We start from the raw sequence: 26,377 nt of genomic DNA, 5'->3' as shown, positions 1-26,377 counted from the left end.
AGATGCTTTTGGCTGGTTGATCTGAGGACCTTCTGCATGCCAAGCAGGTGATCTGCAGAGGAGAGCCTCCGCAGCTGGGCCAGACCAGGGTGGGGAAAGAGGGATTAAAAACAAACAAGGGCCACTAGTTTCATTGGGGGGGATGGTGGCTTTGGGGCTGAATTTATTGCGTCGATTCCAAAACAACTCTCCAAACCTCTGAGTGCAGGCTGCCAGCCTGGGCTGGGGAGAAAAACTGCTCCTCTCCTCTCCTCTCTCCAAGAATCTGCCTACTCCCATTTCTTTTTCCTTTTTGTGACTTCATTTGAAGTCGGTGGGCAATGCAGCCGGTTCCCCCCCCCCCGGAGCCCGCACAGAGAGGCTGGCGTGGGGGGGTCCTTCTCCCCACTGCCGATCAATCTCCCTGTAACCCCAGGGCTGGCGGTTCATTTGGGTGCCATGTGACGGCCGCGGTTGCTCTAGATAAAAAGAAAGGGAAAAATCTACCGCTATCGACCTGATCTCTCTCTCTCCTCCCGGGCAGAGAGAGAGGGAGACGGGGGGAGCGAGCTGCACTTTGCACCCACAAGCCGCCGGAGAGCGGGCGACGTGGGTGCTGTCAGGCCCAGGGAGGTGAGGGGGGGCAGCGTCTGTGCATGCATCGACTTCTGCTGGTGTCGGGTCCCCATTAGCGCCTGCGTCGTCTGGTGGTGGAAGCAGAACAGCAAAGTGTGAAGGAGTAAAAAACCAAAGTGTTCGGCTGCCTGGTGCTTCCCTGTTTGCAATGCCGCAATGCCCTCACACCACTTTGTTAACAGCACACTTAAGAGATAGCGCTGCCTGGTGGTGGTTAGAGGGGAAAACACGCACGAGGCACTTCAGTGCACTTTGATGTTGCTCAAGTACCCCTACTGCTCCTCCAGCAAAGGCAGAAAAGCTGCTGTCAACTTATTTCTTACATTTATTTATTGGTTGCCCTCCTGCCCCATCTTTTCTACTCCCAGGAGCTCCAGGTGGCAGACGTGGTTCTTCCCCATCTCTTTTAATCCCTACTACAACAACCCTGTGGGGTAGGGCTGGGCTGAGAGGCAATGACTGGTCCAGGGTCACACCCAGTGAACTTCGCTGCCCAAGGGGGGATTTAGAACCCTGCTTTCCCCCAGGTCCTAGTCCAACGCTCTAACCATTACGCCACCACTGGATTAATAATAATTATGCTTTAATTAAAGCAGCCAGACGCATATTGATAGAACAATAACAGCTATGATAAGACTTCCTACAGTATAATTTGGGGTCTGTTCTCAAACTCTCCCACCACTTTCTCTCTCCAGTTCTGCAGACCCGCTTCGTCGAAGAGCCTGAGGACCAGACAGTGGTGGCCGGGCAGAGGACTGTGCTCTCTTGCGTGGTGCTGAACTATTCCGGGATCGTGCAGTGGACGAAGGATGGCCTCGCCCTGGGGATGGGGCAAGGCCTCAAAGGTAGAGCCAGAGAATTGGGCCCTCGGAAGGGACTCCTAGGGCCATCTAGCTCAACCCCTTCCTTGCGTTATGTGTGTGGTGGCGCTGGAGATGGCCTGCTCTGTTATTTTTGTCCTGCGAAGGAGCTTTGCTTTGCACCCTGAATTTTTCTTCTCTGGGGCTGCGAAATTGCCTTTTTGCTGGGTCTTGGCTGGCAATGTTGTGCTTTCAGCTGGCTTCGCAAAGCAACGTTCGCCCTCTTTCCCTTCCAGTCTCTTCACCTCCAGCCTGGCTGTGACATGGAGGACGGCTGGAGCTCAGTGGGGAGAGCGTGTGCCTGGCATGCAGAAGGCTGCAGCCTCAATCCCCACTGGCAGCGTCTCCAGGCAGGGCTGGGACTCTCGCCTGCCTGAAACCCGGGAGAGCGGCTGCCAGCCAGTGCGGACAATCCTGAGCTAGGGAGACCCGTGGCCTGACTTGCTGGAAGAGAGATGATCTTCGCCTTTCAAGCACTCTTTTTTATTTTTCCAATTCATCAATACCTGTCTTTTTGCTGGACTAGGAGAGTCCATTTGCACTGTCCCTTTGTTAGCATTTCTTGGGTATATAATTCAAAAGGATATTTTTCCTCTGAAAACTTTAGATTCCTCCATACAGTCGTGTTGATCGTTTCTATTACCCTCTGCCAAAACATTACCAATAGAGGGCCTTGTAAGAACAGAGGATTTAAAGAAGTATCGTCTCCCACCCCCTCTATGTGCCTCACGGTGGGAGTCTGGAAGCTGCGCGGGGCCAGGCAGGCCAGTGAGATCCATCTGGCTTGACGTTGTCTACACCATGCCCAAAGTCCATTTTGGGGGGCAGTTGGTTTAATCTGGTTCATGTGGGTAAAATCCTTAAAAAACCTCAAGAACCTCAACCTAAAAGCAACTTCAATCCCAAAAAAGATCAACAACTTTGGGGTAAAATTCTTTAAAAAGTTCAACAAGGTTAACAACTTTGGTCGGCCCTCACGGCCCTTCACTTCATCAAATCTGGCCCTCTTTGAAAAAGGTTTGGACACCACTGGCCTACATGGGCTGGCAGCACCTGTCCCTGCTGGCAATGGGACCTTTATTACACAAAGCAGACATTCTGTCATGTCTATTATTTTTATAATTTATACCCCGCCTGGGTGGCTCCCAATTGAATATTAAAAACACAATACAGCATCAGACATTAAAAACTCCCTAAACAGGGCCACCTTAAGATGTCTTTGAAATGTCAGATAGTTCTTTATCCCCTTGACATCTGATGGGAGGGCATTCCACAGGGCGGATGCCACCACCGAGAAGGCCCTCTGCCTGGTTCCCTGTTACCTCACTTCTCGCAGGGAGGGAGCCGCCAGAAGGCCCTCGGATCTGGACCTCAGTGTCCGGACTGAGCGATGGGGGTGGAGACGCTCCTTCAGGTCTACTGGGCCTTTGAGGCCGTTTAGGGCTTTCAAGCTCAGCACCAACACTTTGAATTGTGCTCAGAAACATAATGGGAGCCAATGCAGGTCTCTCAAGACCTCCTTGTTCTGAAGCAAGGGCAGAGGGAGCTGCCTTGGCAGAATCGGGCACTTGAGTCAGCCAGCTCAGTATTGTCAGGCAGGCGGCATGGCCAGCCCTAGATTGAGATGCCAAGCAGGGGAGCCTGGGACCTTCTGCATGCTGAGCAGGTGTCCACCTTGCCCTGTGGCTCCTCTCCTCCCAGTCCTGGAGCAGAGGGTTGTCACATGAGGAGGGTGGCGACGGCGCATCTTCCCTCTGTGCACAGGAATTTTATGATTTCAAGAAGCCTCCCTTGGTCTCCCTCCTCTCTCTGCTCTGGCTGCCCCATTGAGTGTGCCAGCAGCGCCACCTACTGGGAGAGGGCCTGGGCATCCCACACCCTTCTCTCCAATTTCATTCTTGATTTCTTTTTCTTTTTTAACGCTCTAGCTTTAATTTGGCGACAGTTATCGCCTTGCAAAATGGATCCCCCAACTTTATTTCATTTTACAAAATGATCAATAAGAATTAATAACAATTTTAAGAAGGCTCAAAAAGTTCAAAGAGCGGCAGATCAAAACTCGCACCCACAAGCGGGTATAGTCTTGCCTAAGCAAAAATGCTCTCAGCTGGGGCCGAAAAGGGCACCGTGCCTGATGCCCAAAGGCAGGGGGTTCTGGGGTGCAGATGCTTCCACGCTGAAAGATTGAGTTCTTGCAGGGATTGTGTGGCACCTGCGACAGGGCCAGTTCCGCAGATCGAAGCTGTCAAGGGGGCACGTGGGGCGTAAGGCAGTCTGGCAGGGAAAGTGGGGCAGGGAGCCTTGTGAAATAAAAAGACACAGCACAAGAGGAAACAGGAGGGGAGGGAAAAGGCAGAGGAGGGAGATCAGCCCTTCGAGTCCAGAGCAAAGGGCTGGGCAACAAGGACGTCCACTCCAAGGCAGGCCGCTCTTCCCTTTCTGGTGGCAGCAGGGCAGATTCAGGGCTGTGTGAGTGGGGCACTGGGCACTGGGCTGAGGGGGCACCCAGTAAGAGAGGCGCTGGGCTTTGGGAAGAAGGAGGGAGGCTCTAACAGGGTCCTGGAGTCCTCCTGCCTCCTCCCCAAAGCATAGCCATCAATGTTTCCCTTTTTTTAAAGGAAATTCCTTTATTTCGAATAGGATTCCTCGCAAGAAAATGGAAAAGTTGACAGCTATGCCCCAAAGCCCAGTTAGCACTTTCCCAGCTGCAAGGAGGTGGCCCAGGGATCCAGGACTCTGCCAGGGCCCCAGCACCTCCTTCCCAAAGCTGGGCACTGTTGGCAAGGCAGCTCGAGGGCTGGGAGGGGGGGGGAGGACCAAATTTTGGCCTCGCACAGAGCACTGTTGGAGCTGAGTCTGCCACAGACATGAGAAGATCCTGCCAGATCAGGGCAGCAGCCCATCTAGTCCAGCCTCCTGTTCTCACAGTGGCCAACCAGGTGCCCATTACACGAAGCCCACAAGCAGGATCCGAGCAAAAGAGCAACACAGCCGTGGAGGCAGAACAAAGCCATCCTGGCTCATTGCCCTTGATAGTCCTCTCCTCCCCCATGAATTTATCCAGTCTTCTTGTAAACTCCCTCCAGTGGCAGGGAGTTCCATGGTTCAACCCTGCCCTGTGTGAAGAAGGAATGGAGAGCGGCTGCCAGTCAGTGTAGACAATGCTGAGCTAGGGGGATCCCAAGGTATCTTCCTGTGTTCTTCATTCTGGCCAGGAGAGGGGAATGCAGGCTCTGGCTGATCCTCTTTCTAGGGGGCAGGAGGGGGCAGCCCCCCCCTGGGTCTCCACTGGCCAGAGCGGGATGCCCTTCTGTTTTTTCCAGCCTTTGTTAATTAACTCCTCGGACGGTTACTTTGCAGACGTCCGCCTGACCTTTTCCCCGTCCGCCCTGACCAAGCCATCGCCCGCCTCCACAGACCAGCGTCCTGGGAGCAAAACAAATAAATGAAAATAATTAAAACCTGATGCCGAGGTTATTACGGTGGTACACCAGGAGAAAGCTGCACTCTGCCACTTTTAACGAGGAAATTATGCGCTCCGAGCTCATTTGCATATGTTGACATTCTTTTTCTTGGCACCTGCTCTTCCTGGAGGGGGCGGCGAGGTGGACTGAGCAGGGAGCCCCCTTGGCGCTGCCCCCCCAGCCCTCCCAGAGGTTGCACGGGTGCAGATTGCGCAGGGGGCTTCAGGCGCATGTCCGCAGCCTTCCTAAGGGCAGAAAACGGGCTCCTTGGGAATAGAAGCCGCGGTTCCCACGCCACACAGATCTGTCACTCTGTCCCAAATTCTGCAGCTGTGGGGAGGAGGCTGCGCCCCGAGAACCTGCTTGCTGAATCGAAGCAAACAGCAATTGGGTTTGCTGCAGATCGCCTTTTGTTCCGATTCAGTGTTTAACAACAGGTTTCCCCCGGAGAAAGAGGTGGGACCAAAAACCTGTATAAACCACTGTCCGGACCCGTGACTCCAAAGCACGTCACGAAAGGAAGTCTGGGTGAGCCCAGGCCAGTCCCGAAATTTGGGGATGGGAGAAGAGGGTCATCATGAAGCGTGTGCAAAATGGTGCCTATGCAGACACACGAGTGCTGTTCCTGCGATGCACATGCACAGAGTTTCTCTCATTCTGGCTTGTGTGGCTAAGGAAGAACGCCTCTCCCTTCGCTGCTCGGCTGCAGCACAACGGCCCTGCGGTCTCGGCTGGAGGTCTTCCTCTCTGCCCGGTTTCTGCTTCAGCCCCACGGGGGAGGGAGCCTGAGACGCCCCCAAGCAGCTGCTCTGGAAAGGCCCCCATCCAGGGCCCCAGGACTCTGCTGCGCAATGGTGTTTTACTTGAGCGTAAAGGCAGCCTGCCTCTGGCAGAGGAGTGGGCTGGTCACTTGCAGCTCCCATCTTCAGCTCCCAGTAGCCTGAAGGCCAAGTGGGATTCAGGAACCCCGAGGTTGGCAGACAAATTTGTCAGTCAAATTAAGGAACTTTATTGGGAATAAAGGGAGGGGGAAGCAGGCAGAAAGGACACGGATGGTGCTGTGGGTTAAACCACAGAGCCTAGGGCTTGCCGACCAGAAGGTTGGCGGTTCAAATCTCCACGACGGGGTGAGCTCCTGTTGTTCAGTCCCAGCTCCTTCCAACCTAGCAGTTTGAAAGCGCATCAAAGTGCAAGTAAATAAATAGGTACCGCTCCGTCGGGAAGGTAAATGGCATTTCCGTGCGCTGCTCTGGTTCGCCAGAAGCGTCTTAGCCCTGCTGGCCACATGACCCGGAAGCTGTACACCGGCTCCCTCGGCCAGTAAAGCAGGATGAGTGCCGCAACCCCAGAGTCGTCTGTGACTTGACCTAATGGTCAGGGGTCCCTTGACCTTTTAAGCAGGCAGAAGGGCCAAAGAGAACCCAAAGGCACCCAGGAACTCCTCCTGGTCTATTTGCTGCACCCTCAGGTTTGCTGCCAAGGGATCATCAAGGCTGGCCAGCTCCATGGAGGATCCCACCGTGGATCCCTGGCACTGGAAAGGGAACTGGATCCCTGGCGTTGGGAGGGGAAGGAGCTGAAAGAAGCGGCTCAGCTCCTCAAAGGCTCACTCCGCTCTCGGGGGGGGGGGGGGAGGAGGATCTTTGCTCTTTGTCCTCAACTAGGCATTTGAGGTGCCCATTTTGCATACAAAGAGGACAGGCAGGACACACCGGCCAGCCTCCCTTAGAGAAAGGGCAAGCCTGGCATTCTGGCTGGGCTACTGCAGTCCTCTCCCCCTGGGGCTGCCTTTGAAGACTGTCTGGGTGCTCCCGAGGGCGGAAATGCCGGCGCCTGGCTGTCCCTGACTTTTTTATTCTCGGTCTGGTCCCTTCCTTCTCTGCCCCCCCCCCCCCCAGGAACGCAAAATGATCAAGTGTTCGATAAATGCCATAAACAGAAGCCTCTTTCCCCTTGCTTTTCAAGGAGGGGCTTTTAAATAACACCGCACTCTTTTATTATTATGTTTATCATTTCTCTTTTAGTAGATGTGCTTTTTAATTCAACGGCAGCTTAATTATTTCTTAGTGATGATCTTTTCTATGTTTTCAGTTTTTTGTGTTTTATCTGTCTTGTTTGAATTTCTGCGTAAGCCGCCATGTGTTGCAGTCCTGGGGAAATAATAATAATAATAATAATAATAGAAATTCCTTGTGGCTGTTTGTTCACCATAGCCTGACCATTGTATCTCCTTTGTTTTAAAAAATCTCTCTCAGCCTGGCCCCGGTACAGGGTCATTGGAGCCTCTGATTCTGGACAATACAACCTGGAGATCATGGATGCTGAGCTCTCGGACGATGCCCTCTACGAGTGCCAGGCCACAGAAGCCGCGCTTCGCTCCCGGCGCGCCAAGCTGACAGTCCTCAGTAAGTGCTGCTCTGGCATTTCTCCTCGTCCGTCCATTCCCCCCCCCCCAAGCCACCCATTTGGGGAATAACTGAAGACTAATAATAATAATAATAATAATAATAAATTTTATTTATATCCCGCCCTCCCCAGCCGAAGCCGGGCTCAGGGCGGCTAACAACAATAAACAGTACAAAAGTACAGCACAAACAACACTCTAAAATCATTCATTATAAAATTGATTCAAATCAAGCCCCTGGCCACCATTGTGCCAGAGCTCCACGAAGATTGCCGAGGGAGGGAGTCAGGCTGTGCCCTGGCCAAAGGCCTGGCGGAACAGCTCTGTCTTGCAGGCCCTGCAGAAAGATGTCAAGTCCTGCAGGGCCCTAGTCTCTAGTGACAGAGCGTTCCACCAGATTGGGGCCACAGCCGAAAAAGCCCTGGCTCTAGTTGAGGCCAGCCTAACTTCTCTGTGGCCTGGGACCTTCAAGATGTTTTTATTTGAAGACCGTAAGTTCCTCTGTGGGGCATACCAGGAGAGGCGGTCCCGTAGGTACGAGGGTCCTAGGCCGTATAGGGCTTTAAAGGTTAAAACCAGCACCTTAAACCTGATCCTGTACTCCACCGGGAGCCAGTGCAGCTGGTATAGCACCGGGTGAATGTGATCTCACAGCGAGGACCCCGTAAGGAGTCTCGCTGCAGCATTCTGCATCCACTGGAGTTTCTGGGTCAGTCTTAAGGGCAGCCCCACGTAGAGCGAGTTACAATAATCCAATCTGGAGGTGACCGTCGCATGGATCACAGTGGCGAGGTCAGGGCGAGAGAGGTAAGGAGCCAACTGCTTAGCTTGGCGGAGATGAAAAACTCAGGACGCCTCTTAGAGAAGTTCTAAACTGAACTGCGCACGGATCTCTAGCTGTTCCTGCAACAATCTGGATTCTGTCCTGACTCCTCCAACATCCCACTTCGCTGGAACCCCCGTTGGGGTCTAGTATTATGAGAGAGGGAGGGAGGGGGGAACCTCTGTCCACTTACATACCAGACAATCTTGGACCCCTCTATCATGGCACCTCTGAGAGAGAGAGAGAGAGAGAGAGAGAGAGAGAGAGAGAGAGAGAGAGAGAGAGAATTTAATGTTATTATTATTTGTTCACAATCACATCATAGCAAGTAATAACAAATTGAATTCCCCGCTTCTCCCCCCCCCCCACCATGACTTCCCTCAACTTCCCCTTCTGGTTTTTTATATATAAGCTTGACATGCATACAATACTATATTTCAGTATCATATCCTTAAATTAAATGTTGCTATATTCTCACCATTATGACCTCATTTTTATAGCTTCAATGTTTATATTGTTAATTGAAAGCGTTTACTTGAACCCTGCTGGTGAGTCCATTTCTTTACTTTGATTCCATAGATGCAGCATAAACTGTTCCCAATCTTCTTTAAAATCTCTTTGTCTCTGAGTCTTTCATTTGGCTTCACCATTTCAGCATAGTCCATCAGTTCTCTTGCCATTGTTCTTTGGTTGGTATTTCATCACTTTTCCATCTTTGGGCTAGTAAAATCCTAGCCGCTGTTGTCACATACATGAACAGTTTTTCCTTCTCTTTTGGCAGATCTTGACCTGAAATGGCTAGCAAAAAGGCTTCTGGTCTTTTGAGAGCCAGTGTGGTGCAGTGGTTAAGAGCGGTAGTCTCGTAATCTGGGGAACCGGGTTCGCGTCTCCGCTCCTCCACCTGCAGCTGCCGGGTGACTTGGGCCAGTCCCACTTTTCTGAAGTCTCTCAGCCCCACTCACCTCACAGAGTGTTGGTTGTGGGGCAGGAAGGGAAAGGAGAATGTTAGCCGCTTGGAGACCCCTTAAGGGGAGTGAAATGTGGGATATCAAGTCCAAACTCTTCTTCTTCTTAACAAAAGTTATCTTAAACATTCTTTTCAATTCATTGTAAATCATTTCCCAATATTTTTTATTCTTATTTTACAATTCCACTACATATGAAAGAACGTTCCTTCTTTTCCTTTGGCCCCTCTTCTTCTCAAAGCTGCTCCAGCCCACGGCCCTCTTCTGGAAACCTCATTTCTTCTGGTGCTACAGATAACAATGGCGACTTAGCTGTGCTTCTTGCATTGCGGGGGGGGGGGGGTAGACTAGATGGCTGCCGGGGTCTCTTCCAACTCTACGATTCTGTGATTCCCCAAGGAAACCTCCCAAGGGACACCTGTCCCTCCTTCTGGGAGCTCATGAAGACAAAGTGGGGCCCCTGACTCTCCTGGTTTTTTTGGGGGGGCAGATTGGGGTCAGACTGACCGCAGCTGTGGGGGGGGGGGCGAAATAACCTCCTAGCAAAAATTCCCTCTCTCCATTTTTGCTTTTCCTTTCTAATGCAGTTGCAGGGTGGGGGAGAGGAGGGAGCAGGCAGGCGGAAGGAGCACGGATTCCCCCCCCCCCCGAAGTTTCCCACAGGGTCTAACATTCCTCTGCAGCTTTTATGAAGCAAGTGGGGGAGAACACAAATTTACAGCCCCCCACGGCAAGTGTAACTCATGCTGGCCATGAATATATATTAAGGCATTAAGAGCGGAGGGGGAATGGGGGGGGCAGAGGCGCGATCAATGGGACGAAACGGCCTGATCCTGCGGGGGGAGGGGGAGTCGTAGTTGGAGCAGCTTTGGGGATCCAGGACCGAGAGGAAGGGAGCGTTGTCAAAGAATGAGAGGGGCTTTGGTGGCCATTTTCAAATATCTGGGGGGCTGCCCCATAGAAACTGCAGCAATCTTGTTTCCGGAGAGCAAGAACAAAATTTCAGATTTCGAGGGCGGAGATCCCGACCGAACATTCAGAAGGGGAAAGGAGACGGGCTTTTGCCAGCCCCCAATCCACATCGGGGAGCTGCGGTTGTTTGGGGACGGGGGGCAGACTCTCCCTCCCCACCCCATTTGCACCCATGGTGTCCTTCCCTGCCCAAACCCCACTTGTGGCCATGAGCATGGATCTCTGGGGGTCTCTAGCGGCCTGCCCCAGCTGCTGACCCCAAACGGCCGGCTGTCAGACGCATGGAGGAGACGCGCCAGTAGGAATACCAATGGCCGAGGCAGGACGCCCTCCCCACCCCAGTGGCCTGGCCTGAGTCAGTCAAGGGAAGGTCGGCCAGAACAGAAATCGTGGAGCTGGAAGGGAACTCAAGGGTCATCTAGACCAACCCCCGGCAGTGCTCAATAATCCTTGGCCTCAAGCAAAGGAGAGTTGCCGCCTTCCCAGGGTGTCTGTTCTCCTGCCCAATGGCCCTTGGCTCAGCATCTCCTTACTGGTCATTCCACTGCTTCAGGTCCTGCTCCTTCTGTCCGGAGCAGCAGGAAAGACTCTCTCCATCTTCCCTGTGACAGCCCTTCGGGTATTTGAAGACGGCTCTCATATCTCCTCTCGTTCTCCTCTTTTCCAGGCTCAACAACCCCAGCTCCCTCGGCCATTCCTCACAGGGCTGGGCTTCCAGCCCCTTGGTCATCTCAGTCCCCCTCCTCTGCCCATCTTCCAGCTTGCCCATCTCCTTCTCAAATTGTGGTGCCCAGAACTAGACACAGTGCAGTGGTACCTCGGTTTACGACCAGTCCAGTTTCCGAATTTTTCGGTTTGCAAAATTTTTCGGTTTGGAACTCCGCAAACCCAGAAATAGTGTCCCGGTTTGCGAACTTCACCTCGGTCTACGACCAGAATCCGAACAGTTTGCAACCGGACTTCCGGAACGGATTAAGGTCATAAACTGAGGTACCACTGTCTTCCAGGTGGGGTCTGGCTGAGGCAGCATAGAGTGGTGTTATTACTTCCCTTGATCTGGACACTAGACTTCTCTTCCTGCAGCCTAGAATAGTATTCGCCTTTTTTGCTGCTGCATCACCCTGTTGGCCCCAGTTGAGATTGTCTTCTGCTCAGACCCCTTGATCCTTTTCACCTGTACATTTTGGCTGCAATTGCTTTGTGATTAGTTGCAAGCCAAGAGGGGGAGGGAAGCCTCCCCAAATCTCTTTCCTAATCCAACGCCCCTTGCCTCCCTCTCCAGCTGACCCCCCTCATTGCTTCATAATTAACAACCGCCAACGAGACGCCCCATTTTCTCCCCTCCTTCATCTTCATTTCTTCCTCTGAACAAGGCCTTTTTTTAGCAGGTTGTTGCTCCTATTATTATTTTAAATTAAAAGGGTGATCATAAATCAATAATGGACCCCTGTCTATATCTAAGGAAAATGAATCCATCAAAAAAAGAAAAGGGGGGAGAGCCTTTCTCTTTATCTTCCTGAGTGACAATCAGGCTGTCAACTCGGTCTTGGTTTTTCTTTCCCCAAAAAGAGAGGAAAACCGTGAGGGACCCTCTGTTTCCCTGTCACTGAAGCAGCATCAATATTTCAGAATTATGCAGCCTGGATTCTTTTATTATTTGAGGGGAGGTGGAATCCTGCGAAGTCGTGGCGTGTTTTGAAGAGCTCCTGCTCTCCACCCAGCTAGCTTGCACGGAGCAATTTTAAAACAAGACCACTCAGGAGAGAACAAGGAGGGAGAGCCCAGCCTTCCGAAATCTCCACAGGTAGCAGGCAGAGTTCCTCTCTGCCTTGCGGAAAGAGCTCATCACAAAGAGGGAGATATATATATATATTTCATCAGAGAGGAGCGGAGCGGAGGCAGCTGCTTCTTAAATCCCCCCTGTGGAACTGAACAGAAGAAGAGTAGAATCACAGAATAAAAGAATCACAGAATTATAGCGTTGGAAGGGACCCCAGGGGGTCATCTAGTCTAACCCACACATCTTTCACCCCATAGAAAGCAGAGGGGGCTTGCCGAGCTCGCTAGAATATCAGGAAGAATAAGGGACCAAGACGAACAGAAATTTCACGACAATTGGAATAAATATTGGACATATATTGGAACCAATATGTAGGTCACTGGCGGGGTTGGATTAATTCAAACAGTAAGGAGTTATTATGTAAGACCAAAGATAAAATACGAGATTATAGAATCGATTCGACACTTACCAAAGGGGTGGAGGGAAGTCCAAGGCTCGATAGAGCCTAAAATATTGTTTTTTGTTCTTGTCTATCTCGGTTTGGGGGTAACATGTGTTAGCTATATAATTGAACTTTTCCTACATGTTTGTACTATTATTTGTGTAACATCAATAAAAATGTACTGTGGAGAAAAAAAGAAAGCAGAGGGGGCTAAGCAGGGCTGCTTCCGGAGGTTGGGGAGCTCACCTGAGGCAGCAACAGGGAACACCTATGACTGCCAACTCCTGACATCCCTGACCATTGGCCAGGCTGGCTTCTGGGGCTTCTGGGAGTTGTAGTTCAGCCACACCTGGAGGAGCTCTAATGGCTTCCTGTATCCTAAGGCGGGGGCAGCATGTCGGTGTTCAAAGGGATGGCTGACCCTCTTTGCCTCTCCCTCCGCAGTTCCTCCCGAGGACCCCGTGATCGACGGAGCCCCTGAGATCCTGCTGCGGGCTGGGACCCCGCACAACCTCACGTGCCGGGCGCGGAACGCCAAGCCGGCCGCCACCATCGTCTGGTTCCGCGATGGGGTGCAGCAGTTGGAAGCAGCCACGACCACGGTAGGGACGGGGGGCCTGCTCCGGATCCGGCTGGCGGGGCAGGGTGACAAAGGAGGCGCCTCCTTAGTTGCAGCACAGCAGCTTTTGCATGTATGCCAGACCCCTGGAGATGATGTGATAATGCAGGCGGAGACCATTCTGCACGCATTCAGTTGCTGCATAGCTGTGGATTTGCGGGTCGTTTTGGATCCAGAAGAGGGGGGTCTTTGAAGTTATATTATGAAGCCTCCTGTATTTGCTGGATCCGGGAATGGATAAAATTGAAAAAGCTGTGGGAAATCCTTGCAGGAGTTCCAGGGGAGCCTAAACTCCCAGGACAGGGTGTCGCAGGTTTTCTGGCTTTGCGGAGAGTTTTGTGACGTCGTTTAGTCTTGCCTCAGTTTGCACATGAGTAGAACCTGCTGGATCAGACGCATAGCCCATCTAGCCCAGCATCATCTTCTCATGGGGTGGCTAGGGGCCCTCTCCTCCTCCATGAATTTGTCCAATCCTCTTTTAAAGCCATCCAGGTTGGTGGCCATCACTGCCTCCTCCTGTGGCAGGGAGTTCCACAGCTTAACACTGAGCTGCGTGGACTTTCTTGCTCCTGCCCTGAATCTCCCAGAGGCCAATTTCATTGGATGCCCAAGAGTTCTAGCATTATGGCAGAGGGAGAAAAACATTTCTCCAACTGCTTTCTCCAAGCCAGGCAGAGTTTTGCAAACTTGTCTCTTCTTCCTCGCCTTTTCACTTAATTGAAAAGTGCCACACGCTGCATTTGAGCAGGGAGTTCTGGCTGCCTTCTCAACCCTGCTGTCTCCTCTGTCCAAACCTGGAGCAGAAGCTGGGACTCTGCACCTTCTGGTTCACCAGAGGGAACCCAGCCCCCCCCCCCCCAACGTCAGGAGGGGGCCTGATTCTGGCTTGGCTCTTGGAACGGAGAACAGAAGGAAAGGACCCAGGAGTTCCAGCTTCCTTCCAAGGAGCTTCAGAAGCAAGCTTTTCTCGCCCCCCACCCCATTTTTCTTTCTTTTGTGAGTGGAGGAAAAAGAGGAATTAATGGGAGAGAAGTAGCTATCTCTGGCTGCCAGCCACCTTGGCTGTGCTCTGCCTCCATCTTTAATCTTGTTTTTGAGTTGTATTTTAATCAATTGTTTTTATATCTGGTGTTAGCCACCCTGAGCCCGGTCTTGGCTGCGGAGGGCAGGGTATAAATAAAATTTATTTTCATTATTATTATTATTATTATTATTATTATTATTATTATTCTCAGTAACAGCTCTGGGTTTCCCATTGGGGCACCTGATTTGCCACCCTGAGCCAGGATGCTGGACCTTGCCTGTTTCTCCCCAAGCGGCAACATGGGGGTGCGTCGCCCCCGGCCCCTGGCCAGATCCACCAATCTCTTCCATGTTCTTAGATGCTGCCATTGTGCTCAGCTCTTGCGGCATCCGGCTGAGCCCTGCAAAAAAAGGATTCTGAACTAGATGAGCCTCGCTTGGCCGCATCCAGCAGCCAGGCTCTTCTTCTGTTTCTATGGAACCTCCAGCTCCAGAGGCACTCTATCGAGAGTCTGAGCGGCATGCAGCCATTGTGAGAAGAGGAGGCTGAGCTAGATGGGCCATGGGCCTGATCCAGCAGGGCTTTTCTTGCATCCTTATGACTTAGAAGGAGCCTGGCTGCATTGTGCACGGACCGCCGCTTCCAAATTAAGTCTGGAGCCGAACCAAGTTCCTGTTTTGTTCTGCCTGTGCCCATTAAAGGCCCAACGAGGTTGTCGGAATTAATGTTATCGCCCCATAAATGTCTGGGGGGATTAATGAGCGGGAACGGAGCCAGCGCAGGGAGGGGGCCGTCAGCGAGGAAGTTCCAGTGCTGGTGGCTGGGGGGGGGGGATGGAGATGGGATTCATAATTGAGAAGGGAGAGGAAAACTCCGCAGAGCAGAGAGAGGAGTTTCCTGGCGGGGAAAAGAGGGACGGAAGAGAACGCCACAATTGGATATGGGGAAGGGCTGGAGCTCAGTGGCAGAACACCTGCTTGGCATGCAGAAGGCCACAGAATCAAGGCCCACCGGCAGCATCTCCAGGTTGGACTGGACAAAGACACACACGCACACCCCAGCTGCTGCCAGTCAGTGTGGGCAACACTGAGCTGGATGGGCAGAAGAATCTGACTCTGTCTAAGGCAACTTCCTTTGTTCTCATTTAGATCAGCCCTTGATTCGGAACCACAAGGACTGGAATCGAAAGTTTATTTTTAGAGGGCTGGAATCATTATTGTTCCTGTTTTTATTATGCATTTGTTTTTATCTGGTGTTTTTATGCTGCCCTGAGGTCTTCAGATGAAGAGCAGCATGCAAACGTAATAGATAATAGTAATAATATTGTGTTATCGTAAAACTGTAGAGTTGGAAAAGGGACCCCCAGAGTAATCTAGTCTAACCCCTGCGATGCAGGAGTCGCAGCTAAGGAATTCTTGCCAAAGAGCTCTCACCATCAGAAAGTTCTTCCTGATGTTCAGTCAGAATCTCCTTCCCCGTTGATCCGGATCCTGCCCTCCAGAGCAGGAGAAAACCAGCTGCCTTCTTCTCCACCCCCCAGTCGGCCCTTCCCCACACGGCCGTCTCCTTCTCTCGCCCCTCCAGGAAGTCTTGCCGGATGGGAAGCGAGAATCCACCCTCAGCCAGCTCCTCATCAACCCCACCGACCAGGACATCGGCCGCATCTACATCTGCCGCTGCGCCAACGACGCCATCCCGGCGGGCAAGGAGACCTCCATCAAGCTCAACGTTCACCGTGAGTGGAGGGCGGCCTCGTTTTCAGTGCCCCCAGATATCCCAAGGGGGTACCTGAGGATGCCATGGGGCGTTGGCACCGTCTTGGAGGGCTCATCGGAGAAAAGCAGTCAGTGGCCCCCCCTGGAAGCAGACCCAAGGAAATGAATAGGCCCCATTTGCCCATCAATGCCAGTGGGTCTCCTTGGAGCAGAAAGCCGTTGGACGCAACTCAAAAGCTGGTTGTGCTGGTGGCAGAGGCTGGCAAGGGGGGGTGGATAGTTATGGTAGTTATCTGTATGTTGTGGGTGTTTTGTATCATGTCATATAATACATGTGTTTAAAATCAATTAATGTTTTTTCATTATTGCTCTTCACACACCCACACCCCGCTCAATGTTTTTAGCTGTTTCGATCTTATCTGTGAGCCACCTTGCGTCCCTGCCAAGGAAAAAGGCATGATATAAAACAATATTATAATACAGTCAAACCTCGGATCCCGAATGCCTCCATTTTCGAACGTTTTGGCTCCCGAACGCTGAAAATCGGGAAGTAAATGCTCCGGTTTTCGAATGTTTTTCGGAAGCTAAACGTCCACCGTGGCTTTATGTTCAACAACCAAGGTTTGACTGTAGTAGTAATAATAATAACAATAAATTATTATTAATAATAATATGCTGTAGACCCATGGGACTTATTTTGTTTTCCCATCCTGAGGAGAGGTTGTTTTTCATTTCAGCCAGGTAGAGGAATCTCAGAAACAGATTGAAGGAGTGCTCTTCTCGAATGACTTTTACTTCTGGCAATTGGCCGGGAAGGGGTCTTTGCTCCTTTGCAGGCAAATGGTGTCGCTCCCCCGTCCCCTAATGCCCTTCCTTCCTTCCTTCTGGCCGGCAGACCCCCCCACGGTGACGCTGTCCATTCAGCCCCAGACGGTGCAGGAAGGAGAGCGAGTCACCTTCACCTGCGTGGCCACCGCCAACCCAGAGATCAAAGGCTACAGGTGAGTAGGGGTGAAGGTGGGGAGACCGCAGGATCAGGCCAAAGGGGGCCCCTCCTGTAGCTTCTGGCAACTGCTCTTCAGAAGCATCGCTGTCCCCAACTGTGCAGGGCAGAGCCCTGCCGCGGTGGCTTCTAGCCATCAGTTTCCCCTCCTCCTCCATGAATTGGCCCAGTCCAGGTTGGTGCTCATCATTTAACTATGCCCTAGGTGAAGAAAGATTTCTCCCTCCCAAATCTCCCAACACCCAGCTTCATTGGACGCCCACAGTGTCCATTTTATCCACTGCCCCTTGTGGCAGGGAGTTCCACAGTCTAACCCTGGGAGACAGCTCCTAGGAGGAGGGTGGAAGAGGGGGTTTCAGAAGCCTCCCTGCTTCTTCTGATGCCACTTTCTCCGCCCCCGCCCCCAGGTGGGCCAAAGGCGGCATCATCATCGAAGACGCCAAGGAGAGCAGGTACGAGACGCAGGTGGACTACACCTTTTTCACGGAGCCCGTCTCGTGCGAAGTGCACAACGACGTGGGGAGCACCAACGTCAGCACCCTGGTGGACGTGCATTGTGAGTGTGGCTGGGGGAAGGGGGGGGGCGAGGAGGTGACCTGCAAGGGCTCACCTGAGATCCTGGCCAGAGGCAAAATGGGAAGAAGGCACCGGGGCAAATGTCCCCTTGGTACAGACTCACAGGCAAGCGAGAGGCAGGATCAGAGTTTGGGGAGCATCTCCAGCCAGGGAGGGGCGTGGCCTGGGAGAGGGGCGTGGCATGGGAAGGGTCCCTAAGGCAGGAAAGAGAGGCCAGCCCGTCTTGAGCCCTGTGACCAAGTAGGTCACTGTTTGACTTCCTGGAGGAGCGGCATTCGGTCAGATCCTGGCCAGATCCATTTACCAGCCAGCCAGTCCTTCTGTGTTCTGCTGCCCACGATGTCTGCCTTAATACACACACATTTTAGATGTAAGTTTGGCTGTCTCAGGTTCAGGAGAGAGAGAGAGAGAGAGAGAGAGAGAGAGAGAGAGAGAGAAGAGCCCTGCCACAGGATCAGGCCCAAAGGGGGTCCCGGCTAACCTGGCGTCCTGTTCTCGCAGGGGCCAGCCAGGTGCCCCGACGGGAATCCCAGAAGCAGAACAGGCATGCAAAAGCCCCCTGCAGTTGCCTCGCCTGGTATTCCGAGGTAGACTGCCCCTGGCCATGGAGGTTCTGCTCTCACAAGAGACCTCTTTATGGAGACAGGGCCCAAGGCCCACCTGGTCCGGTCTCCTGAGATCTCCTGACGCTCCCGTTCTCTCCCCAGTTGCCCCTCGCATCGTGGTGGAGCCCAAGCCCACAACCACCAACATCAGCCTGGACGTGACGCTCACCTGCGTGTGGGCAGGAAATCCTCCCCTCACCCTCACCTGGACCAAGAAGGAATCCAACATGGTCAGTACCGTTCTCTTCCCTCTCCTCCTGACCCCAACCTGCTCTCTTTGGGGCGATCTGGCCCCGGGTGCCGCTGCCTTGGTGTCGGGGGGGGGGTGTCCTGGCCTTGACAGGGGAGCAAATTAAGCCGGCTGTTCCCATTCCCAGATTGCTCAGAGAGAAACAGGCTTGTGCCTCCAGGACCAGAATGTTTATTTGCTGGGTTATAAATGAGGGAACTGCCTGCGTTTCATCTGCTGTTTGTATTGATCCGTTTGCGTGTGTGTGTGTGTGTGTGTGTGTGCGCGCGCTTTTGCAGTGAGTGAATTTGCTTTTGCAGTGTTCCTGCGGTGGTGATTTGTTGGATATTTTAAACAAATCCCTTCTACTTACTTCTTTTCTTCTCTTTTTTTCTAAAAAAGGTGTATTACATACACACTTTTTTGGAGCTGTTCTCTAATAGAAATATTCTGGATATCCGTTCAGGCTAAAATCTCTGATATATTAGGTTATCGTATACCGTTGGGACCGAAAACAATTCTGCTTAGTTTTCTAGCAGAGGTTATTCCAAAAAATGGGCAAGAAATAGTGTTTTACCTTATAACTACTGCTAGGATTATAAGAACATTGTTTCGGGGAAGCATATCTCCTAACCCTAACCCCTAACCCTAACCCTAACCCTAACCCTACAAGATCTCAGTGGATTGAGAACATTTGGCCCATAGTAACTATGATTAAGCTTATTACAAAAGAAGACATATAAAGCAGCCTAGCAGACTGATGAGGGGAAATGTATTTTTGGCAATGCTTTGGAACAACAAGTTAAATGATAATAATATTCAACCTTATGCTGCTTTCAACCTGCTGAACAGATCATTGCTTTATGATCTTTTATCTTGGGTTTCTTATGTTTATTAAAGAAATGGTTTTTCTAAAATAAAATCCATGCCAACAATATAGACCAGTAAATAGATAAAATGGACAGGGTGAGATCCAGCTAATGAGTCTTGTCTGGGACCACTTCTGCTTGTATTGTGGAACATCTCTCCTCCTCCTCCTCCTCCTGTGCCCCCAAAATCGTTGCAATTCTACGTGCGGAAGTTTCCCCCTGGTCATTTGACCCTTTTTAATAGTCTTTCTCTCCTGGAAAAGATTGCCCAAGGTACCCTGTTTAAAGTTTAAAAATCATGCATGACTTTTGCTTGGTATACAGGAGCATATTTACATGGATTTATACATGAGACTGACTAATATTTACAGACTGATTCTAAGGCACAGAGCAGCATAAAAACAACACCTGCTGCTCTCACAGTTAAAGGTCCCTCTCTCACTGAAAACACTGCTGCCCGTGGTTGTGGCATCGAGGGATCCTGGGCTACAGCCCTAACCCTTTGCCTGGTATTTGGGGTGCACCATCTGCACAGGGACGCAGGTGGAGCTGTGGGTTAAACCACAGAGCCTAGGACTTGCCAATCAGAAGGTCAGCGGTTCGAATCCCCATGACAGGGTGAGCTCCCATTGCTCGGTCCCAGCTCCTGCCAACCTAGCAGTTCAAAAGCACGTCAAAGTGCAAGTAGATAAATAGGTACTGGTCCAGCGGGAAGGTAAATGGCGTTTCCGTGCGCTGCTCTGGTTCGCCAGAAACAGCTTAGTCCTGCTGGCCACATGACCCGGAAAAACTGTCTGCGGACAAACACCAGCTCCCTCGGCCTATAGAGCAAGATGAGCACGCAACCCCAGAGTCGGCCACGACCGGATCTAATGGTCAGGGGTCCCTTTACCTTTACTATCTGCACAGGGGGAGCCCTTAAATCAGGGGTTGGCAAAGTTTTTGTGGCTTGGGCCAGTTCACGGTCCCGCAGACGCCGCGGTGTGCTGGAGTGTGCGCATGCATGAGCAAATGCTATTTCCGGTGCGGAGGAGGCGTGCGCAGCTTCCCATTGGCTGCAGGAACTTCCAGCATTGCAGAAGGCGGTTCCCGTTCTGCTCCGTGCCGGTTTACAGCAGCGCACGGAAGCTGACCCAGCGGGAAGTGGGGGTCCATAGGTTGGTTAAATGACCCCCATGGGCCACTTGTGGCCCATGAGCCTTATGTTGCCGCCCCCTGCCCTAAATCAACACGATGGGTGAGGAGGAGGAAGGCCGTTCTACCTGCCAAGCCAGAATGCTTTCGCTGACTAAATGTTTCACCGTAGCGCATCACCAAATTCCTCTCATGGTTTAGTATATATTTCAAGTCCAGATAGCCTTAATCATCCATAGCAGGCCATTGCCATTATTGTTTTAAAGCTGTTTTAGCATCCCTGCGTAGGCTAAAGGGATCAAATAGACACACCAGCAGCTGTGGAGTTTCCAGATGTTGTTGGGATCCAGGTCCCCTCAGCCCCGACCTTCAGGGCTATCTGTCCAGGCTGGTGGGGGTTGAAGTCTGGCCACGTCCCCCTCGCCCCCCCTGGGATGCAGTGTTGTTGAGGTCCGTGGAGCTTCATGCAAGGGATAGAGAGAGGAAGACCAAGACCAAGACAGAGAAGACAGAAGAAAGGTTGTGGGGAAGGGAAGACCAAGACATCCAGACAACGCTATGCGAGTTTGGGTTCAGGGGAAGGGCTAGAGGTCTGCTGGAAAAGGGGAGAGGGAGACGGTCACCTCCTTGCAGCTCCAGGCTTTGTGCGGTCGCAGGATCCCTCCTTCCTCTCTCCCTCATGCTTGCACCCCGCTTGCACCCTCAGGTGCTGAGCAACAGCAACCAGCTGTACCTCAAGTCCGTCACGCAGGCGGACTCCGGGCTGTACGTCTGCAAGGCCATCGTGCCGCGGATCGGGGTTGGCGAGAGAGAAGTCGCCCTCATCGTCAACGGTGAGTGAGGCCGCGAAGCGCAGAGGCAGCCGCTTCACCTGTTGGACTACAAGCCTGATGTCTGCTGAGACAGAGGGTGGGGTTCCTTCCAACTCTGCAGTTCTGCTGGCGGTCCTGAGGGTCACCTGTGCTCTGCCATAGCGCTTCTTCATTTCAAAGAGGCTGGCACAAGGGAGGGGGGTCCCTCATTGGATTGTGCCCTGCACTGCCCTACACACGTTTCAAGAATCTGGGTTCCCTGCAGGGTCTGTTAGCAGTGGGAGCCGATCTAAGGATTTGGAATCGTAATCTCTTCCTAATGTCACCAAGCAAAATTTCCTAATCCTTCTCATTAGTGGAGCCTGTTGTTTGAGCTGATTGGGGTCTCCTGCTTTCCTTGGAAAGATGGGTCAGAGCAGAGGGTCGTTGGGGAAACTGAGGCTGGAGAAAGGAGCGCCGCCGGTGGAGCCCTGTGGGGAAGCTGCTTCCTTATTCAGTGCATCATCCATGGAACTCCCTGCCACAGGAGGCCAGGATGACCACCAGCTTAGATGGCTTTAAAAGAGGATTAGGCAAATTCATGGAGGAGGAGAGGGCTATCGGGGATGGCAGCCACGACGGCTTGGCTTGGCCTCCACAGTCGGAGGCAGCAATGCTTCTGAACGCTCATTCCTGGAAACCCCAGACGGGGAGGAGGCTCTGTGTTCGAATCCTGCCTTTGGGTTTCCCACTGAGGCATCTGGTGGGCCACTGATGGGGGACCAGGAGGACCTGAACCCAAGAGCAGCAATTCTTCCCACTTGTGATTCTCAGCAGCTGCTGTTACTCAGAGGCCTCCCAGCAGCGGAGGGAGCACACAGCCGCTCTGGCCAGTCGCCCTCCCTAACCCTCTCCTCCTCCATGGATTTATCTTATCCTCCTTTGAAGCCATCCAGGTTGGTGGCCATGGCTGCCTCCTGTGGCAGGGAGTTCCACAGTTTAACTCTGTGCTGCGTGAGGAAGTCCTTCCTTTTGTCTGACATTCCCCTTGCCAGATGCCCGTGGGTCCTATGAACCTCCCCCATGTCTCCCCTTCCTGGCCTTCTCTCTAGATGAAGAGGCTCAAGTGCTCTTCCGCAAGAGACACTCTGGGGACGATCTTCTCCCATCAGCCTCTGCCAGCTTGGCCCTTCATGGGAGCCAGGGGCCACAACAGCTGGGGGTGCACCGGCTCAAAGGGGGTGGGGGCAGAGGAAGTGTTGCTTTCATTCCGCTGCTTGCTGACTTTCTCCCCCCAACTAAAGGCCAAACCTTTTCTGCCCTCAAACTTCTTCATCCTCCCTTTTTCTCTAGGTCCCCCCATCATCTCCAGCGAGTCGGTCCAATACGCTGTGCGTGGGGACCAGGGCAAGGTGGAATGCTTCATCGGAAGCACCCCTCTCCCTGACCGGATGGTGAGGCCCTCCTTGGCACTTGGGCGGATCAGTGCAGTGGGCGGAGCTGGAGGCTCTGGATCTCGGGGTTGTGGGTTTGAGCCCCCCATTGGGCAAAAATGACCCCTGGGGGCCCCTTCCAACCCTGCCATCCTATGATTCTCTAAGGCTTGGAGCTGGAAGGAGAAGTTTTTGGAGGCGGGCACCCTGGAGCGCTACACTGTGGAGAGGAGCAACACCGGGAACGGCGTTCTCTCCACCTTGACCATCAACAACGTGATGGAGAGCGACTTCCAGACCCACTACAACTGCACGGCCTGGAACGGCTTCGGGTCTCGGACGGCCATCATTCAGCTGGAGGAGAAAGGTCAGGGGGGCAGAATCGTTAGTCAACTAAAAACATGTGTGCACAATTCTGGCCTAAGCAGAAATGCTTTCAGACGTTGCCCCGATGAGCGCTGTTGAAGGCAGCTGCCTGCTGTCAAGAGGCGGGGAGTTCCACAGGGTGGGTGCTGCACACGGAAAGAGCGAGTCCTTGCCAGTGCAGGACAGGGATTGCGTGGCCCCCGTAATGTGCCAGTAAAAGGCAGGTAAATCACAACAGCAGCAACACGTGGGCAGGCTGGCTCTGTCTGGGCAGCATGTCCTCTTCAAGCGAGAGGTAGAAATGAAGAAGAAGAATCTTTCTTTGCATCAGCCACTGACCATAGCAATAAAATAAAATGTACCGAAGATAGAGGTAAAAACGTCACTATACAAAATACATTCTGAAGGTTTATATCAAGAATCAAATCTTATTCTAATTGTCCCTGCTAATTTTTTTAGAAGTGAAGCACCCAAGTTCTAGGGTTGCCATATTTCACAGAGTAAAAACCAGGAGACCCCAAAATTGTCCTGGTGTGGTTTCTTACCAAGACGCCAAAAAAATCTGCGGTTTTTCGATTGACTTGTCTAACGTCCAGGCCAAAGAGTCCCCTTTGGGGAATTTCCTCCGGACGTCAATTCCGCCTTTGAAATCCCAGTCATGTCTGGGAAATTCAGGGCGTGTGGCGGCCCTAAAGTTTTCTGCCCTTGACAGAACCACCTTTAAAAGGGGGTTGGACAAATTCATGCAGGAGACAGCTGTCCGGGGCTCCTGGCCACAAGGGCCCCACTCTGGCCCCACAGTCTTCTGAATGCCAGTGGCTGGAAAATACAGAGTTCCTGCTCTTGAGCTTCAATTCCCGCAGGCATCTAGCTGGTCACCGGGAAAACAGGGAGGCTGGATGAGATGGACCCCCTTTGGCCTGATCCTGCAGGCCCTTCCTGTGTTCTTCAAGTTCAATTAAAATGAAGCAGGAGTTGGGGGGCAGATCTTTCAGCCCCTGTGCTTGAAGATGGGGGAGAAAGAGAGAGACCTTTCCCCACCCTCCTGCCTCTGTCCCTTTGCAGAAGTTCTGCCCGTGGGAATCATCGCTGGTGCCACCATCGGAGCTGGCATCCTGGTCATCTTCTGCTTCGTGGCCCTGGCCTGCTTCCTGTACAGACGGCGCAAAGGAAGTGAGTGGGGTGCACTGGCAGGTGGAGAGACGGCAGCAGGAACCAGGAGTGCCGGGGCAAATTCACTGGGGAGGGAGTTCCAGAGGTGTCTGGGAGCAGCCACCACCGAGAAGGCCCTGCCTCTCCTGGGTTCCCGCGAAGCAGGCCTGGGAGGGTGGCCAGACTGAGAAAGGGGCCCCCCTGAAGATCGCAGAGACTGGGCAGGTTTATATGGGAGGATACGGTCTGAACGCAGGCTGGGCCTAAGCTGTAAAGGGCTTTATAGGTCACAACCAGCAGCTGCAATTCCTGCATTGCAGGGGCTTGCAGTTCTACAATTCTATGATCTGGTGGTGGGCACAGATATTGTCAGGAGCTCAGCCTACACTCGAGTAGGACCCTGTATTCATTCAACTTGTTTTTATTATTGGTTGTTAGCCGCCCTGAGCCCAGCCTTGGCTGGGGAGGGCAGGGTATAAATATTTTTATTATTATTAGAGACACATGCCCGACTGGCATGTTCCCTCCCTCCTGGTTGATTGTTCGGGAGCTTCAAAATCTTTCTTCAGCCCGAACATCACAGCAACCGATGCCAACCGACATTGGCACACTTAGGGATCCGCAGAGTTTGCGCAGTTGTGTAACAGACCTCAGCAACTCAGCATTTTGGCTAATCTACTTTATTTACATATAAACACACACTGAGCACTGCAACGTGGCTCCCTCTCTCTCCAGCATCAGACAGCAAAGAGAAAAAGAACAAAAGACAATAGTCCTACTTCACGGAACACAGGAACACAATCATCCTGTCTCCGTCACTTCCCACATATACCGTGAAAGACAACAATCCCATGACTGCAGTCACCGAGCAGGAATTCTAACAGATATCCCCCACCTTTACCCTGAAAAGAATTGCAACAGGCCTTAAAATAATAGCAGCTATAATTATTTATGTCTGCCACTACTGCAGCCCGTGTTTTGCTAGCCCAAAAATGGAAAACGAGCGAGGTCCCAACCAAAGTAGAGTGGCAACTGAAACTGATGGAATATGCACAGCTTGCAGATTTAACATATAGATTAAGAGAACAAGAAGAACATACATTTAAAGAAGACTGGGAAATGTTTACTGATTATTTGGGTGAAAATTGTGTACATTTAAAAACACTGGTAACATTAAGATAAATTCAACAGTGTAAACCACGGAAAGAGAAGACAGGAAGTCATTGATTTAAGGTTGTCTAAATGAATATCTTGAAATGTAAATTAGAAAAATTTAATAAAAACTATATATATATTTAAAAACCACAGCAGCTAATTGAGCTCTCCCCCACCCAGGCCGCAAGGACGTGACGTTGCGCAAGCTGGACATCAAGGTGGAGACGGTCAACCGGGAGCCGTTGACGCTGCACACGGACCGCGAGGGGGACACGGCCAGCGTCTCCACGGCAACACGCATCATGAAAGCCATCTACTCGGTGAGGTGCCCTTTCCCGTCTGGGGGCTGTTGCCTCGAAAGCTCATAGGAGGGGTGGGGTGTGAGCTCCAGGGGGCGGGAGGAAAGGCTGCTTTGTGGCTAGGAGGGACGGAGAGAGTCCTCCGTCCACCTGCCCACCGAAGTCCCTGACGTTCTCTTTCCGTTACCCCAGCCGTTCAAAGATGACGTGGATCTCAAGCAAGACCTGCGCTGCGACACCATCGATACTCGGGAAGAATATGAGCTGAAGGTAAGATGAGCCTGGGAGACAGAGAATCAAGAAGCAGTTGCATAGGAACAGGCTGTAAGAAGAGCCAAAGTGAGCCCATCTAGTCCAGCCTCCTGCCCACACAGTGACCAGCCAGATGCCCCAATGGGAAGCCCTCTCCTCTCCTGCGGTTTCCACCAACTGGCGTCATTCAGGTGGCCAGCAGCCATGATTAGCCCTCTCCTCCTCCATGAATTATCTCACCAGCTGGATAGCGCTCCTGGTTAGAGCCTGGCAGTGACAGTGCCAAGGTTGCAGATTCAATCCCTGCATGGGACTGCTGCCTATTCCTGCCCTGCAGGGGGTTGGACTAGATGATCCTCAGGGTTGCTTCCAGCTCTGCAATTCTAGGATCTTCTTCTGAAGCCATCCAGGTCGGTGACCATCCCTGCGCAAGAGAGGTTCAAAGAGGGAACGGAATTGAGATTTGAGGGCATATTATGAGGCTTCCTGCCTCTGCTGGCTTTGGAAACGGATAACATCAGAAAATATGGGTGTTTTAGATTTGGAAGGTCATGATAACAGATTGGGTGAGCATGCATATCTGTGGTATGAAAAGGTAAAAGTCCATAAAGGATTTTTAACCCACTCGGTAAGGAAATCAATCTATGGTGTATGGGAGAAATACAAATATTTTATAGATAAGTAGAGAACGTTAAGATATGCAGTGAAAAAGGGCTATTAGTGGACAGAGGGGAAGAAGAAAATCTGAGAATTTGTAGGATTCTTTATGTTTTGATTATATTATTTGTGTGAATGTAAACTAAACTGTAAAATCAATAAAATAAAATAAA

At 52.0% G+C, this 26,377-nt stretch overlaps 1 protein-coding gene across 1 annotated transcript in view; it reads left to right on the top strand.

The window, feature by feature from the left end:
• Positions 1–26,377, top strand: part of KIRREL1 (kirre like nephrin family adhesion molecule 1) — a 100,942-nt gene that overhangs the window by 72,090 nt on the left and 2,475 nt on the right. Inside the window, exons 2-14 of the mRNA XM_083715667.1 lie at positions 1,311–1,460; positions 7,195–7,344; positions 12,770–12,927; positions 15,553–15,703; positions 16,579–16,684; positions 17,094–17,242; positions 17,970–18,097; positions 20,806–20,932; positions 22,244–22,344; positions 22,492–22,690; positions 23,755–23,862; positions 25,177–25,316; positions 25,488–25,565. Coding sequence (XP_083571793.1) covers positions 1,311–1,460; positions 7,195–7,344; positions 12,770–12,927; positions 15,553–15,703; positions 16,579–16,684; positions 17,094–17,242; positions 17,970–18,097; positions 20,806–20,932; positions 22,244–22,344; positions 22,492–22,690; positions 23,755–23,862; positions 25,177–25,316; positions 25,488–25,565 — 1,745 coding nt within the window. The remainder of the gene's footprint in view (positions 1–1,310; positions 1,461–7,194; positions 7,345–12,769; positions 12,928–15,552; positions 15,704–16,578; positions 16,685–17,093; positions 17,243–17,969; positions 18,098–20,805; positions 20,933–22,243; positions 22,345–22,491; positions 22,691–23,754; positions 23,863–25,176; positions 25,317–25,487; positions 25,566–26,377) is intronic.

The sequence above is a fragment of the Podarcis gaigeae genome, assembly GCF_964106915.1.
Source record: "Podarcis gaigeae genome assembly, chromosome: 16".
NCBI classification, from domain to species: Eukaryota; Metazoa; Chordata; class Lepidosauria; order Squamata; family Lacertidae; genus Podarcis; species Podarcis gaigeae.
The sequence above is the reverse complement of the archived record's forward strand: the minus strand, read 5'-3'. Positions and strand labels throughout refer to the sequence as shown.